At 39.3% G+C, this 16,441-nt stretch overlaps 1 protein-coding gene across 1 annotated transcript in view; it reads left to right on the forward strand.

Annotated features, from left to right (window-relative positions):
- Window positions 1–16,441, forward strand: part of TTC27 (tetratricopeptide repeat domain 27) — a 171,024-nt gene that overhangs the window by 90,807 nt on the left and 63,776 nt on the right. The window contains exon 12 of the mRNA XM_045079240.1: window positions 2,646–2,754. Within this exon, the coding sequence (XP_044935175.1) occupies window positions 2,646–2,754 (109 nt within the window). The remainder of the gene's footprint in view (window positions 1–2,645; window positions 2,755–16,441) is intronic.

A 16,441-nucleotide genomic window follows, 5' to 3' on the forward strand; every position in this document is an offset into this window, starting at 1 on the left:
ATACTATTCAAATAGAATTTAGGCAAAATGTTTATCTGTTTAGGAAGCTGTGGATTTTAGGATCTTTAGGCAGTTAGATAAACATCCTCTTTCATTAACAATTTAATTTTTTTTTCTTTCATTATAGGGAATGACCATATCTTTATGTATTATTTTTAAAGATAAAAATAGGACTATAGTAGTGTAATTTATCATAAAAAGAGAATACCTCTAGCTAGCCCTAATATCATAGATGCCATAACTTTCCTCATTTATTAAATGAAAAGATTAAACTACTTACCATGTGAACACTAAGGTTTATTCCAGCTCCCATGTGCTATGTTCAATTTTTTAAAATGTGCAAATAACTTAAAATAGACAAATACCCCCAGATCCATGGCATACTGAAGAAGTAGATCATTCCCTTAATTATTTTTTAAAAATATATTAGCTTATAAATTTCAGATATATTTTGTTTTGCTTTCTCATTTTTTCAGCCTTTGGCTTCTTAACTCTTAAATAGGTACTGAATTTTCAAAGAGTAGTAAAATTTAACAGAAAACAATGTATTCTCCACTAATATAAAATGTGTTCTCCATGCATTATACAAGAACTTTACCTACTTTTTTTTTGAAGTAAGCTCTTCACCCAATGTGGGCCTTGAACTTATGACCCTGAGATCAAGAGTCACATGCTCTACTGACTGAGCCAGCCAGCCACTCTGAACCTCACTTTTTAAACCTTTCTAGTATTTTTTCTATTCCTGCAGGATGGACCACTTATAAACCATAATATATTTACTTTTTTTTTCTTAAAGATTTTACTTTTTTATTTGACAGATAGAGATCACAAGTAGGCAGAGAGGCAGGCAGAGAGAGAGGGGGATGCAGGCTCCCCGCTGAGCAGAGCGCCCGACGCAGGGCTCAATCCCAGGACTCTGGGATCATGAGCCGAGCCACCCAGGCGCCCCATATATTTACTTTTTAATAGTTTAACTTTCAGTAACCTTACCACAACTTGCCCCCTTTTTTATCTGCCAAGATTGGGAAATCAAGTAGTTAAGTGTTTTGGAATGTATTCTAAATAAATCCAGGTAGATCTGAGCATCAGAGATGCTTTCATGAATAAAGTACACAAGTGCTAATGTATAGATTTCTATCATTTATGTCAACTGCTTAGAGTTTTTATTATTTGAGTTCAATCTCATTTTTTCCCAGTTTGAGGTATAACTGGCCTATAACATTGTATTAATTTTAGGTGTACAACATAATAGTTTGATATATCTGTATATTGTGAAATAGTCACCACATGGAGTTTAGTTATCCATCTCTTCATATGATTACAGTTTTTTTTTTCTTGTGATGAGAATTTTTAAGATCTATGTTCTTGGCATCTTTAAGTATATAATTCAGTATTATTAACTGTAGTCATCAGGCTGTACATTGTATCCTCAGAACTTTCTTATAATAGGAAATTTATATTTTTTGACCACCTTCACGCATTTCTCTCACTACTACCCCTCAACCTCTGGCAGCCACCAGTCTGTTCTGTTTCTTGAGTTTGACTTTTTTAGATTCCTCGTCTAAGTCAGATCATACTCTGTTTTTCTCCATCTCATTTATTTCACTTAGCATAAGCCTACCAGGTCCATCTATATGGTCACAGATGGTAAGATTTCATTCTTTTTTATGGCTGAGTAATACTCGTGTGTGTGTGTGTGTGTGTGTGTGTGTGTGTGTTGTGTATATGCACACACTACAGTTTCTTTATCCATTCATCCTTTGGTGGATACTTAGGCTGCTTCCATGTCTCAGTTATTGTAAATAATGCTGTAACGAACATGGGGTTGAAGATATTTTTTCAAGTGAAGATTTTCCTTTTGAATAAATGCCCAGAAGTGGAATAGCTGGATCACTCAGTAGTTCTATTTTTAATTTTTTTTTTTAAAGATTTTATTTATTTATTTGACACAGACAGAGAGATCATAAGCGGGCAGAGAGGCAGGCAGAGAGAGAGGAGGAAGCAGGCTCCCTGCTGAGCAGAGAGCCTGATGCAGAGCTCGATCCCAGGACCTGAGATCATGACCTGAGCCTAAGGCAGAGGCTTTAACCCACTGAGCCACCCAGGCGCCCCTATTTTTAATTTTTTGAGGAACCTCCGTACTGTTTTCCATGGTGGCTCCACCAGCTGACATTTCACACCAACGGTACACGAGGGTTCCCTTTTCTCCACGTCCCCACCAACACTCATCTTTTGATACCAGGCATTCTAACTAGAGTTTTTAAAGTTGATTTATTGCATCTCAGCTGTACCATTCAGAGATGGTCACAGAATCTGCAGGTAAGAAAGAGATGCTGACTTCCTTTGCCTTTTAAGTTCTTCTGAGTTCTTAGGAAAAAATTGATACATTGAGTGTTTTGAAAAGTTCCTATATTAGAGTTTTTTAATTCCATACCCCCGTATAAAGAAACTTGCTCAAGTAAAGGTAAAGATTGAATCATTGCAAATTTCTAATTAGTTGAGGTCAAATTGTAGAAATGGTGTATTTATTACAGTAAGCAGACCCTTAACATGGCAGGTTAGCACACCCACAAGTGAAACAGGAATTTCTTTACATAAAGAAATGTTCATTATTTTAACTTGATTCTTCTAGCGCCAACTTGCAGTTTTCTCTTTGAACTGGGATGCACGAGTTCAGCCCTTCAGATATTCGAGAAGCTAGAAATGTGGGAGGATGTTGTCATTTGTTACGAGAGAGCTGGGCAGCATGGGAAGGTATGTAATAGGAATATTCTGAGTACTGATAAGAGCCTTCTATTTGGGGGCATCTTTCTCACTTGCTTTGTTTTTCTAAGCCCACTTTTGCTGGTAGTTCACTTACTTTCTCTTTTTTTCACTTTTTCCGCCAGAAATCTTTTTAATGTTTTCTCTGATTTTTGTTGGGGCAAATAATTTTATGAGTATACATGTACGTGTATAGGTAAAAGAGAAAAGCAGGCCAAAACTGAGATGATGTTGTTTGGGGATGAATAATGGCAGTATTAAAGACTCTGTATTTTGATCTCTTGCCTTTGCTAACTCTCTTCCTGAGGACAACTTCAACGCGAAATATCATGAATTATTTTAAGCATCACTGGGTTGCCTGATGATCAGAGTTTGTGGGGCTGAAGGGAGGGTTACCTAGGAGGGAGAGCAGTTGGGTGGGCCTTTAGAAGGAAATCTCAAGGGTGTGGCCCCCCACCCTCCTTAGGGCAGAAGAGTTGTCAACTATGTAATGCACATTTAATTCCACCCTTAAATCGGCTCAAGAGGAAAAATGTTGCAATATTTATATCTGTTATTAATTTGTTGTCTTTTTCGCCATCATAAGTGAAAAAAATTTTTAAAGAATAAGGAGTTCTGCCTTGTGAGTATCTGTTGAAACTGACACATTGAAGTCATATGTTAATTTTGGATTAAGTTTTGAAATGACTCAATTTCTATCATAAGTGTAGTACACAAGCAGAGTAAAACCCACACATTGGCTCATTTATTTCTATAGTCAACTTTTTATCATCGCCCTAAAAAAAAGAAATAGTGGTACAAGTACATGTGTGTCTGTTTTTGAAATATCTTCCTAAGTATGTCTTATTTTAGACCAGTAGTAAAAGTTACATTCCTTTCACTAATCACTTACGGCAGTGAAGGTTTGCATTGTATTAGTGTAAGGAGAAGCCAGCATGGGAATAAAGTTTTACTGTAGAAGATTATAGAATTTTAATATTTTCGTCCCGGGAAAGAACTCCGTAATCATCTGTTCCAGCTCCCTCCGTCTGGCAATAAGGACAGGCATCTCCAGAGATTTGCCTCAGGTCACAAAGCCAGTTCCTGATTATTAGCTCCAGAGGCCCCTTGCTAGCCTTCCCACGTGCTAGATTTGTGGTATTGGGCAATTTACCCCTGCCTGCCCCCCTCTCCCCATGACTCAGTTTCCTCATTTACCCCTGTACAGGTTTTCATTTTGTAACATCTGTCAAGTAGGTAGAATGGTCCTTTCCTCACAGTGCTCCACGTGTGTTGGTTGCTCTCACTGCTGTGACTCTAAGATACATTTTTTTCACTCTGAATTTGGAATGTGTCTCACACTTGATGTTATCTATCTTCCAGTTGCTGGCTGTCAGGTGGCGTGTGGACCGGTTGTCATTGCCCGTGCTTGTCCACACTTAGTCCCAGTTCTGTTTAGTGTCGTCGTTTCAACAGTTATGTACCTGGTATCATTGCTACATATGGTAGATATAATTGCCGTTTAGAATATCTTCATGAAAGATTTTATTATGATTTGGCATTGAAACAAAAAAGTCACTGAATACACAGAAAAGGACAGAAACAAAGTAGAGAGATGTAAATTTGTATTTGTGAACTAAGCATTTGTCTTTAGGGAAATCATCACAGTTTCATTTGCTTTTCTTCAAAAATAACAACTAAGTGCTTTATGGGAGCCAAGAAAGGACACCCCTAGTAGATGAAGCTGTGTTTTGTAGAGATATGTGTGTGTGTGTGTGTGTGTGTGTGTGTGTGTGTGTGTGTGTATTTAAAAGGTTGCCATTTAAAATGTCAAGCAATGGGGTGCCTGGGTGGCTCAGTGGGTTAAGCCACTGCCTTCGGCTCTGGTCATGATCTCGGCGTCCTGGGATCGAGCCCCACATCGGGCTCTCTGCTCGGCGGGGAGCCTGCTTCCTCCTCTCTCTCTCTCTGCCTACTTGTGATCTCTCTCTGTCAAATAAATAAAATAAAATCTTTAAAAAAATAATAATAAAATAAAATAAAATGTCAAACAATGTATTAAAGGCAGGAAAAATTACCAGGCTTTCTGAATAGAATTTTAAAAATATCAAAGCAACAAGATGCTGATGTGATTCATTCAAGGCATTATGTCATCATTTATTTGAAAGCATTTTTTCTTTATTAGTTAGAAGTTTGTCTCATGATTGATAGTGTCCCAAATTTGATGAAATATAGTATTATGTTTCTTTGAGAATTTATTTTTTTTTTTTTTTTTTTAGTTTCTGTAAGCTTGGCACTAAAGCAGGATTCAGCTGCTTAACCAAGGATTAAGTGGGTGAATGAGTGTCTTGATTTTCAGTCTGATGTGTTTTCCATTGTGTCATTCTTCACTATGCTAGTCCTTTACACTGGTCACTAAATAAATGCACTATATATAAAATTATAGTAGTTTTGGAAATAGTGATTTTTGAAATAATTAAGTTGAATTCCAAGCTTCCAAGCTCCCAAGCATTTTTTTTTTAAAGATTTTATTTATTTATTGACAGAGAGAGAGAGAGAGATCACAAGTAGGCAGAGAGGCAGGCAGAGAGAGAGAGAGAGAGAGAGAGACCCTGATGCGGGGCCAGATCTCGGGACCCCAAGATCATGACCTGAGCCTAAGGCAGAGGCTTTAACCCACTGAGCCACCCAGGCACCCCTACAAGCATGTTTTGAAGTACTAAATTTATGTAATTATTTTTAGAAAGTGTGGAAAGCTGAGACTTTCTCTAATTGCAGAAGAAAAAAGTAAGGAATCGATCCCTTTCAAAGAATAGATTTGACTCTGTCCTCTAAAGTGGTTGTAGTATTACTGTTTTTTTTATTTATTGTATTTTTTTAAAGATTTTATTTATTTATTTGACAGACAGAGATCATAAGTAGGCAGAGAGGCAGGCAGAGAGAGAGGAGGTGGCAGGCTCCCTGCTGAGCAGAGAGCCCGATGTGGGGCTCAATCCCAGGACCCTGGGATCATGACCTGAGCTGAAGGCAAAGGCTTAACCCACTGAGCTACCCAGGCGCCACTGTATTACTGTTTTTTTAATTGGCACATGATCTTCTAAGCATTGTCTTGTGAAAATGATTAATTTCTAATTATTCTAGAAAATTTTCTTAATTTTTAGGAATGTGTAGTCATTTACCTTGTCTTAAAGTCTTTTGTGAGTTTCAGCCAAACATCCCCCCAATTTTTTATTTTAAGGGTTGATTAAGCATTTCATTTGTCACATAAAAGATTTCCCTTACCTGTTATTCTTATGCTATATTCGCAGATCAGTTTAACCAGAGACCCTAAAAAGTTTTGCTTCAAGTTGAAAGCAAATGTTTTATTTCTAAAACAGCTGAGATTCTTTTAGTATTTGGTCATGTGCCAGTAGTTGTCACCACATTTGATTTAACTAGAAGTTTGCGAAATTTTAATCCTTGCATTTAGTGCTTACTGGCATAATTTATTTTTAAAAGGCAAATTCAAGAAAGTATCTAATTCTAATTATCGTGTTCTGTGCTTGCACCCTATTACTGTAGGGTCTCAGACTTTCTAATTTCGTCGCTACTTAACAGAAATTCTCATTATTTAATGACCACTGGCAAAATAGCTTCGATTAATTTTGCTTGACTTTGGGATCAGAACTGGTTCTCATCTGTTAGCATTTAGTTTTTTAAAGTTATCTGGCACACTTCTAGCACTTTCCCCAAGCCTATGGACAAATTCTTGTTTTGGTGCACAAGTTTGGTCCCTAAATGAAAGACAAAGATTGAGCTGGTATGAACTGCCTTCGGGAGGTAGGAATAAAGGGAGTGGAATGGTAAGGGGGAGGACCTCTCTTTTTTTCCTCTTGTTCCTAGCAAACAAGATTACCCGAGGTTACAGAGCTTTATCTTTTATTTTGCTGTGGTTTGCAAATCATTGTTGCCATTAGCTCTTTAAAATTTTTCCTTTATGTTATAAGTAAATGTTTTATTTCTAAAACAGTTGAGATTCTTTTAGCAAGTTGGTTTGGGTTTGGGGGGAGGTGGGAGGGAGGTTTCTTTTTTTTTTTTTTTTTTTAAGATTTTATTATTAATTTGACAGAGAGACAGCGAGAGAGGGAATACAAGCAGGGGGAGCAATAGAGGGAGAAGCAGGCTTCCCACCGAGCAGGAAGCCAGATGTGGAGCTGGATCCCAGGAGACCTGAGCTGAAGGTAGATGCTTAATGACTGAGCCACTCAGGCACTCTGGTTTCCTTTTTTAAAAATTAATTTATTTTAGAGCGAGAGCGTATAAGCTGGGGAGAGGGATAGGGGGAGAGGGAGAGAGAGAAATTCTCAAGCAGATTCCTCGAGGAGCATGGAGCCTGACTCAGACTCCATTCCAGGACCCTGAAATCATAACCTGAGCCGAAACTACGAGTCAGATGTTCAACTGACCGATTGAGCCATCCAGGCACCTTGGGGAAGGTTTCTTCTAAATTAGTTTCTTTATGTGACATGAAAGATTTCCCACACTCTTTTCCCACATTGCAGTCAGAGTGATCTTCCTGAAAAATAAATCTGATCAGGTCTTTCCCACTCTTCAGTAACTCCCTTTGTCTCCAGGATTAAGCTCTTTAGCGTGGATGGTTTACAGACCACTTGATGATCTGACTCCTGCTTACAGAGCTAACTGCATTATCCCCTTACTCTTATCTCTGCTTCATCCCCCTTAGTACTTGCTCATTGAGGCTGTGCTCAAATTTCCACAAGATTGAAACTACTTATAATTTCTTGACTTTGCAACATTGCTTCACCTCAGGACCTTCGTATGTGCTATTGCCCGTCCCGAACTTGTCCTACAGCTCACTCCTACTTATTCTTCAAGTTTTTCTTTGGTGATTACTTTCCATAGTGACCTTTCCTGGCTACCTCCCTCTCAGATTTGGGGTGTTTCCCCGTGCTCCTGTGGCACCCAAACTACTGAGATGTCCCATTTGCCGACTTACTTCACTTAATAAACTGTAAGCTATTCTGTATAGTATATAAGCTATAGTACTTACAGAGGTCTCCCCAACACGTAGCACAGGCATGGCACATGGTAAGTCTTCAAAATATTTGCTAAATGACTTGTAGTCTTTCATTATGAATAGTTATTGCACTGAAGCAAATCAAGTAGATACTCCCTTTGCACTTTATATATGACAAAAGAAACTTCTCCAACTCCTGCCATGTATTCTCTCTCTAAAATCAAATTAGGAGCTCTCTCCCCTCCCATTTTAATCTTTTACTCTAATAATCTCTTTAATGTAACAACATACAAAGTTTGAATTGTTTTTACCACTTTGCTGATTAGCTTTAGTAAGTGGCACATTTTGAAATCGGAGCTTAGACCTTCCTTTTCTCTTAAACTTACACTCCTTTCTCCATACCTGCCTCTCACTGGGGCTGTTATTCATCCCGTGGAAATTAGATGTTCGGGAGGCGCCTGGGTGGCGCGTCGGTTGAGTGGCTGACTCCTGGTATCGGCTCAGGTCTTGATCTCAGGGTTGTTAGACTGGGCCCCTCTTTGGGCTCCATGCTCAGTGCAGAGTCTGCTTGAGATTCTCTTCTCCTCTCCCTCTGCCTCCCCCCCACTAATACGCACACATTCTCTCTCTCTCACTCACACACACAATAAATCTTAAAAAAAAAAAAAAAGAAAAGAAAAGAAATTAGATGTTCAGTTTTTAAGCCAAAACCTGTTGTGCCCACTTGAATGAGAAAAAGAGGCAAAATATATTCTGTCACTTGGTAATGCAACTAGGAGATGAGCAGCTGATTGGATAACTAGGCCTGTTTTTAATTACTCTGTTTTATCTTGGACCTGGAGTATTTATATTGGCAAGTTCCCTTTGGAAAATCAAGCCAGAATGTGGTGTTGTCAGACGCATAAATGTAAAAAGCAATTAGTGAGCCGTTGGCTCAGTGAGAGAGTAGATAGGACCAGGCACTGCCACATAGAAGAAGGTTACTGGGGGGCGAACTACTGGGGTGGGATGAAGGGTTCTGCGCTTTCCCCTCTCATTTACTGCTTATAGGACCAGAATTTAGATGAGGAGCAAGCTGCCATTCTGCTAGGAGAGGGAATCTTAAGCAGACTCCACACCCAGTGCGGGGTTTGATCTCCCGACCCTGAGATCACGACCTGAGCAGAAATCGAAGAGTTGGACGCGTAACCGACTAAGCCACCTAGGCGCCCCCATTCTGCCTGTCTTTGGGAGCCAGCCTCTATAATTGCAAACATTAGGATGCATTTTTGCTCAGCCACTGGGGAGAAGACTGGAATAAGTGACACCCAAAGTTGTTTGAGTTGTATGCACACAATCACACAAACACACTTTTTAAAACCTAAAGCTGTTGTCAAGTGGCCAGATCTGACCACTAGAGGGATCTTAAATTCTTAGCCTGCCTTTTTTCCATCCTCTTGGAACAAGCCTCTAGCCGTTAAGCCTGATGCTGTTATTTCTGCAGTCCTCAAAGACACCCATTGTCGTCAGCGCGTATCTGGGTCTAGAGCTCATTTCCTGCCTCTACTCTGCCAGGAGGGCTCCTTCTGGTTACTGCTCATAGTCCCTCTCTACTGAGCAGACGTCACATCAGCTGAGGGCCAGGTCACTCTTGTCACACATTCTAGTTATTAATGACTTTAGCTCATTCACAAAATCAGGGCATACATCACAGCCAACAAGGGCACTTGGTTTTGATGATTGCTCTGACCGGAGGATGAATACTTTTCCTGAACTGTTTTATCTCCCTTTTCACCAGAGATTGAACTTCATTTTTACACATATCGGCAAAAAAAGTTGTTTCTCAATGTTCTTAGTCCTAACAAGTCATTTCCTAGGTGCGACCATTTCCTAGGTATGGCCACTTAAGTTATAAGGGCTGTGAAATTCAGGTTCTGCTGTGTGATCTCTCTGTTCACTAGAACTAACTTGTTGTTAGGTAAGTCCATCTTAGTCATCCTCAGTATGGATGTCAGCTGGGTCATGTCCCCTGAAGGACTTCTCCCTCTATTCCCAATGGGAAGAATGTTTTATGTCTTTAAAATCTGAAGATCCTTAGGAAACACGAGTAGCCCTTTGTGACTTCAGTGTGATTTTCAGTTGAATTTATCCAATTCTATAAATGTTGGATAAATTCAACTGAAAATCACACTGAAGTCACAAAGGGCTATTCGTGTTTCCTAAGGATCTTAGGTGGATCCTTAGGAAGGACCAGCAGTGGATACCAAAGAGAAGTAAGAGACAGAACTTACCTCCAAGGAGCTTATAGCCTGATACTACAGATCCGCATGAATAGAATATTTTAGTATAATAGAGCAGGTGCTAAGATGGAATTATGTCCAGATTCCAGATTCTATCTAGCCATCGTATTGAGAGCTAAATATTTCTCCCTCTGCTGTCCTTCTCTAAAGCAGTAGTCCACTCAGTTGGTATCTTGTACAGATTTTTTCTCTGAGATCTCTGGGATCTCCTCCCATGATTCTCTACACACTTTCATAAAAAAAAAAAATGTTTAGTTGAGATTAGTTTATGCGGAAAAATTTAACTTTAACTTTGTAGTGATTATAAGCTTTCCCCTTTGACCTCACTTCCTCTAGTCATCTCGACTCAGGTACATAATCACTCGGCAGTTGACGACAGCATTTCTTCTGTGGGAGGAACTATACACAGTTGATCAACGTGACTATTTACAGAAAATTGTAATATCCCTAGAAGCTGTTTCTGTTTACTTCTGTCTTTCTAGCAGTGAAACCTCAGGCATCTTACTTTCTAATCTGGTTTTCCAATGGAGAGAGTTGAGGAAGAACACAAACATTCACTTAGGGCTAACTGTGCGCCTGACAAAAAGCTAGGGGATTTCACACCTCATTCTTGTAGGTGAGGCACAAATGAAGAACAGACTCTCAAGATACTAGTTACCCTGCTCAGAGTCCTACGTTTATAAGCAGTGCTCGTGTTTGAACTGCCTTTCTGACTAACAGCCCCTAAATGCTCGCAGGGTAGGAGAACGCACACTTGCTGTCCACTAAAGGTGGAAGTTTAATACCCTAAATCTGACATCGCTAGAAGTATTTTGTTTGGCTTCTCTTAAAGAATCAAACAATGTGGAAACACGAGGCCATATTCCCACATTATTGTACTACGCGGGTGGAGTTCAGCAGTGGTTCTATCTTTTATGGGCTCACTCCCCAGCCTGCTTCATAATCTCAAAAACTGGCAAGAATCTCTGTGCATTTGAGTGTGGGACCCTTGCTCTAAGCAGCGTGGCTTACCAGTCCCATTATCAGGAGGGGGAGCGTGAATTCAGCCATGACTATAGGTTCTACTTAAGCCTCACTTGGTGTAGTTATTGCCACAAAATTGTATTAAGAATAACAATTAGTTATGATTAGAATAATAATTAGAATAATAATCTGTTACAGAATAAAACAGATTGTTGTAACAGCCTCGATATGTGTGTATATTTGGGTAGAGAAATAGTCTTCGGGGTTTGCAGCTAACAGGATTCCCACAAGCAACCCAGTTTAATTGTAGCCAGTTGCCCATTTATATATGCCTTTTTGTGTTTGGGAATGTAGTTTTATTCTTTTTTTTTTCTTTAAGGTTTTATTTATTTATTTGACAGACAAAGATCACAAGTAGGCAGAGAGGCAGGCAGGGGTGGGGGGAGCAGGCTCCCCGCCGAGCACAGAGCCCAATGCGGGGCTCGATCCCAGGACCCTAAGATCATGACCTGAGCCAAAAGTAGAGGCTTTAACCCACTGAGCCACCCAGGCGCCCCTCCTTTTTTTTTTTTAAGACTTTATTTACTTATTTGATGCAGAGAAGGTGAGATCACAAGTAGGAAGAGAGAGAAGGGGGAAGCAGGCTCCCCACTGAGCAGAGAGCCCAATGTGGGGCTCAATCCCAGGACCCTGAGATTGTGACCTGAGCCAAAGGCAGATGCTTAACCCAGTGAGTCACCCAGGTGCCCCCCCCCTTCTTTTAAGTAGGCTCTAGCATGGGGCCTGAACTCACAATCCTGAGATCAAGACCTGAGCAGAGATCAAGAGTCAGACACTTAACTGCACCCTGTTTTATCCTTTTTAATAGATCTTTAGATGACAAATTTCTTGTAGTCTACAAAAACATGCATCTCTATTTTCCCATAGGGAAGTAGCAGCCCATAGCCAGGAATACCAAACCTTTTGCATTCTGTGGAGATTTCTGGCCACCCACATTCTGCTATTGCACAAGAGATGTTATAAGCCCTTGTGCTTTATTTATGTACACTGGGCATATCTTTTATCGTTTTTTATTTGATAATAAATTATGTAAATTGAGTGGCTAAGTGGAAGGAGGAGGAGCATATAGAGCATTTTGGAGAGGCCGAGGAAGAAGACTGAGGAATGCAGGGTGCTTTTTCAGCATCTATTTAGAGTATCATATAGTTCTTGTTCTTTCTTTTATTAATGTATTGTATCACATTGATTGATTTGCAGATATTGAACCAACCTTGCAGCCCTGGAATAAATCCCACTTGGTCATGGTGAATAATCCTTTTAATGTATTTTGAGGAGAATTTTCGCATCTGTGTTCATCAAGGATATTGATCTGTAATTCTCTTTTCTGATGGGGACTTTGTCTGGTTTTGCGATCAAGGTAATGCTGGCCTCATAAAATTAGTTTGGAAATTTTCCTTCCATTTCTCCTTTTTGGAACAGTTTCAGGAGAATAGGTATTAATTCTTCTTTAAATGTTTGGTAGAACTCCTCTGGGAAGCCGTCTGGCCCTGGGCTCCTCTTTGTTGGGCAATATCTGATGACTGCTTCAGTCTCCTTACTGGTTATGGATCTGTTTTGTTTTTCTATTTCTTCCTGGTTCAGTTTTGGTAGTTTACATGTCTCTAGGAATACATCCATTTCTTCCAGATTGTCAAATTTGCTGGCGTATAGTTGCTCTTACTATGTTTTTATAATTGTTTATATTTCTTTGGTATTGGTTGTGATTTCTCCTCTATCATTCATGATTTTATTTATTTGGGTCCTTTCTCTTTTTGATAAGTCTGGCCAGGGGTTTATCAATCTTATTAATTCTTTCAAAGAACCAGCTTCTAGTTTCGTTGATTTGTTCTATTGTTCTATTGGTTTCTATTTCATTGATTTCTGCTCTTATCTTTATTATTTCTCTTCTCCTGCTGGGTTTAGGCTTTCTTTGCTGTTCTTTCTCCAGCTCCTTTAGGTATAGGTTTAGGTTGTGTACTTGAGACCTTTTTTGTTTCTTGAGAAAGGCTTGTATGACTATATACTTTCCTCTCAGAACTGCCTTTGCTGTGTCCCACAGATTTTGAACAGTTGTGTTTTCATTTTCATTTGATCCCATGAATTTTTTCTGTTCTTCTTTAATTTCCTGGTTGACCCATTTTTTTCTTTAGTAGGATGATCCCAATCTTTTGGTACCGTTGAGACCTGATTTGTGACACGGATGTGATCTGTTCTGGAGAATGTTCCATGTGCACTAGAGAAGATTGTGTTTTCTGTTGCTTTGGGATGGAATGATGTGAATATATCTGTGGTGTCCATCTGGTCCAGTGTGTCATTTAAGGCCTTTATTTCCTTGTTGATCTTTTGCTTGGATGATCTGTCCATTTCAGTGAGGGGGGTGTTAAAGTCCCCTATTATTATTGTATTATTGTCGATGTGTTTCTTTCATTTTGTTATTAATTGGCTTATATAGTTGGCTACTCCTATGTTAGGGACATAGATATTTAAAATAATTAGATCTTCTTGTTGGACAGACCCTTTGAGTATGATATAGTATCCTTTTTCATCTCTTATTATAGTCTTTGGCTTAAAATCTAATTGATCTGATATAAGGATTGCCACCCCAGCTTTATTTTGATGTCCATTAGCATGGTAAATTGTTTTCCACCCTTTCACTTTAAATCTGGAGGTGTCTTTGCCTCTAAAATGAGTTTCTTGTAGACAGCATAATGATGGATTTTGTGTTTTTATCCATTCTGATAGCCTGTGTCTTTTGATTGGGGCATTTAACCCATTTACACTCAGGGTAACTATTGAAAGATATGAATTTAGTGCCATCATATTGTCTGTAAGGCGAGTGTTACTGTATTTGTCTCTGTTCCTTTCTGGCCTACTACTTTTATGCTCTCTCTTTGCTTAGAGGACCCCTTTCAGTATTTCCTATAGGGCTGGTTTGGTGTTTGCAAATTTTTAATTTTTGTTTGTCCTGGAAGCTTTTTATCTCTCCTTCACCTTCTATTTTCAGTGATAACCTGGCTGGATATAGTATTCTTGGCTGCATATTTTTCTCATTTAGTGCTCTGAATATATCATGCCAGTTCTTTCTGGCCTGCCAGGTCTCTGTGGATAGGTCTGCTGCCAATCTAATATTTCTACCTTGTATGTTACCAACTTCTTGTCCCGAGCTTCTTTCAGGATTTTCTCTTTGTCACTTAGACTAGTAAGTTTTACTATTAGATGACAGGGTATGGACCCATTTTTATTGATTTGGAGAGAGGTTTTCTGTGTCTCCTGGATTTTGATGCTTGTTCCCTTTGCCATATTAGGGGAGTTCTCTATTATAATTTGCTCTTATATACCTTTTGCCCCTCTCTCTCTTTCTTCTTCTTCTGGAATTATTCTAATTTTGTTTCGTCTTTTGGTATCACTTAACTCTCAAATTCTCCCCTCGTGGTCCAGTAGTTGTTTGTCTCTTTTTTGCGTAGCTTTCTTATTCCCTGGCGTTTGGTCTTCTGTATCACTCATTCTCTCTTCTGCCACATTTATCCTAGTAGTAAGAACTTCCATTCTTGATTGTACCTCATTAATTCCTTTTTTGATTTTAGCTTGGTTAGATTTTAGTTCTTTTATTTCTCCAGAAAGGGATTTTATTTCTCCAGACAGAGTTTCTCTAATAACCTCCATGTCTTTTTCGAGCCCAGTTAGCACCTTGAGAATCGTCATTCTGAACTCTAGATCTGACATATTACCAATGTCTGTATTGATTAGGTCCTTAGCCGTCAGTACTGCCTCGTGTGTTTTTTTTTTTTGTGGTGAGTTTTTCTACCTTGTCATTTTATCCAGTTAAGAATATATGAAGGAGAGAGTAAAATATTAAAAGGGTGGCAAAGACCCCAGAACAATGAATGCTAACCGAAAGAGACCCCAAACTGGGGGGAGAAAAAAGGGGGTACAAAATTTTTTAAAAACCATATATATATATATATATATATAATATATATGTAATAATTTATATAATATAATAATACATAATTATATGTATATGACTGGTGAGTAGAACAGAGCCACCTACTTGATTTGGGGTATATTTTGGTCTCTTAGAAGACACTACCTCCCAAATTTTTAAAGAAAGAAAAACTTATATATATAAAAAAATAAGAGTAAACACACTGAAGGGGTGGAATATGACTGTAAAGATGAAAATTTTTAAAAAAATTCTAAAAAAAGAATTAATAAGATAAGTTGTTTGGGAAAAGAAAGAAGAAAAACAAAAGTGGGAGAGAATGTGCTCAGGTTGGAGACTAGAACAAAGCTGTGTGCTAGATTTATTTGATCTATTAGGAGAAACTGTCTCCCAAAATTTTTAAGGAAAAAAACTCTATATGTTTATAAAAAAATAAGGTTAAATACAATGAAGGATAAAATATGACTATAATCATGAAGGTTTAAAAAGACTTTTTTTTTAAATATTTTTAAGATAAACTAGTTACAAAAATGTTAGAAGAGGAAAGAGGAAAAGTTTAAAAAATTAGAATAAGAAAAAAATAAAATTAAAAAAATTTAATTTAACTTTTTAAGACTAAAGGATCATGGGGAGAAAGCCATGAATTCCATGCTTTGCTTTACCCTCTTCTGGAATTCCACTGTTCATCTTGATCAGTGAATTTGGTCTTGGCTGGATGTTCTTGCTGATATTCTAGGGGAGGGGCCTGTTGTCGTGATTCTCAGATGTCTTTGCCTGAGGCAGAATTGCGCTGCCCTTGCCAGGGGCTGGAGTAATCTGCTGAGTTAGCTCTCAGGACTTTTTGTTCCCGGAACTCTTTCTGTAGAGCTCTGGAAGATGGGAATACAAATGGAAGCCTCCCAATCTCCAGCCTGGAGGAGCCAAGAGCTCGGGGCCTCCCTCCCCAGTATGTCCTTGGAGAAAAGTGCTCATCACTCTTGTCTGCGCTCCGAGCTACCCAGCCTGTGACCAAGTGTTTATGTCTCTGGCACACAGCCCCGTTTGGAGTCTCCAAACCCAGCTGATCTGCCACTCTGCTCTTCCAAGGGGGTCTCCCTGGATCTGCCACTTGTGGGGTCTCTGCTCAAAGAGCAGTGGACCGACTGTGCGTTGGATCACAGTTTAAGGTAATCCCAAGAGCTCACTCCTTGGCTCTGTCTATGTAGCAGGTTTCCTGCTCTGATATCTGTGAGCTCTGCTACACTCAGACATCCCCAATCCTTCTCTGACCCCGCAGGACCTGAGACCACACTGTCTCCGTGAGGACTCCACCTCCGCTTTGCCTCTGGAGCAATGTCCCTCAGTGGAGCTGACTTCTAAAAGTTGGGATTTTGTGCTCCATTGCTCCACTGCTTGCCGGGAGCTGGCCTCTCCCCCTGTGGTCCTTCTTCCCGTTGCTTCAGATTCACTTCTCCCTAC

The sequence above is a fragment of the Mustela putorius genome, unplaced genomic scaffold (assembly GCF_011764305.1).
Source record: "Mustela putorius furo isolate JIRA1106 unplaced genomic scaffold, ASM1176430v1.1 tig00000281_pilon_pilon_pilon, whole genome shotgun sequence".
In the NCBI taxonomy this organism is placed as follows: domain Eukaryota; kingdom Metazoa; phylum Chordata; class Mammalia; order Carnivora; family Mustelidae; genus Mustela; species Mustela putorius.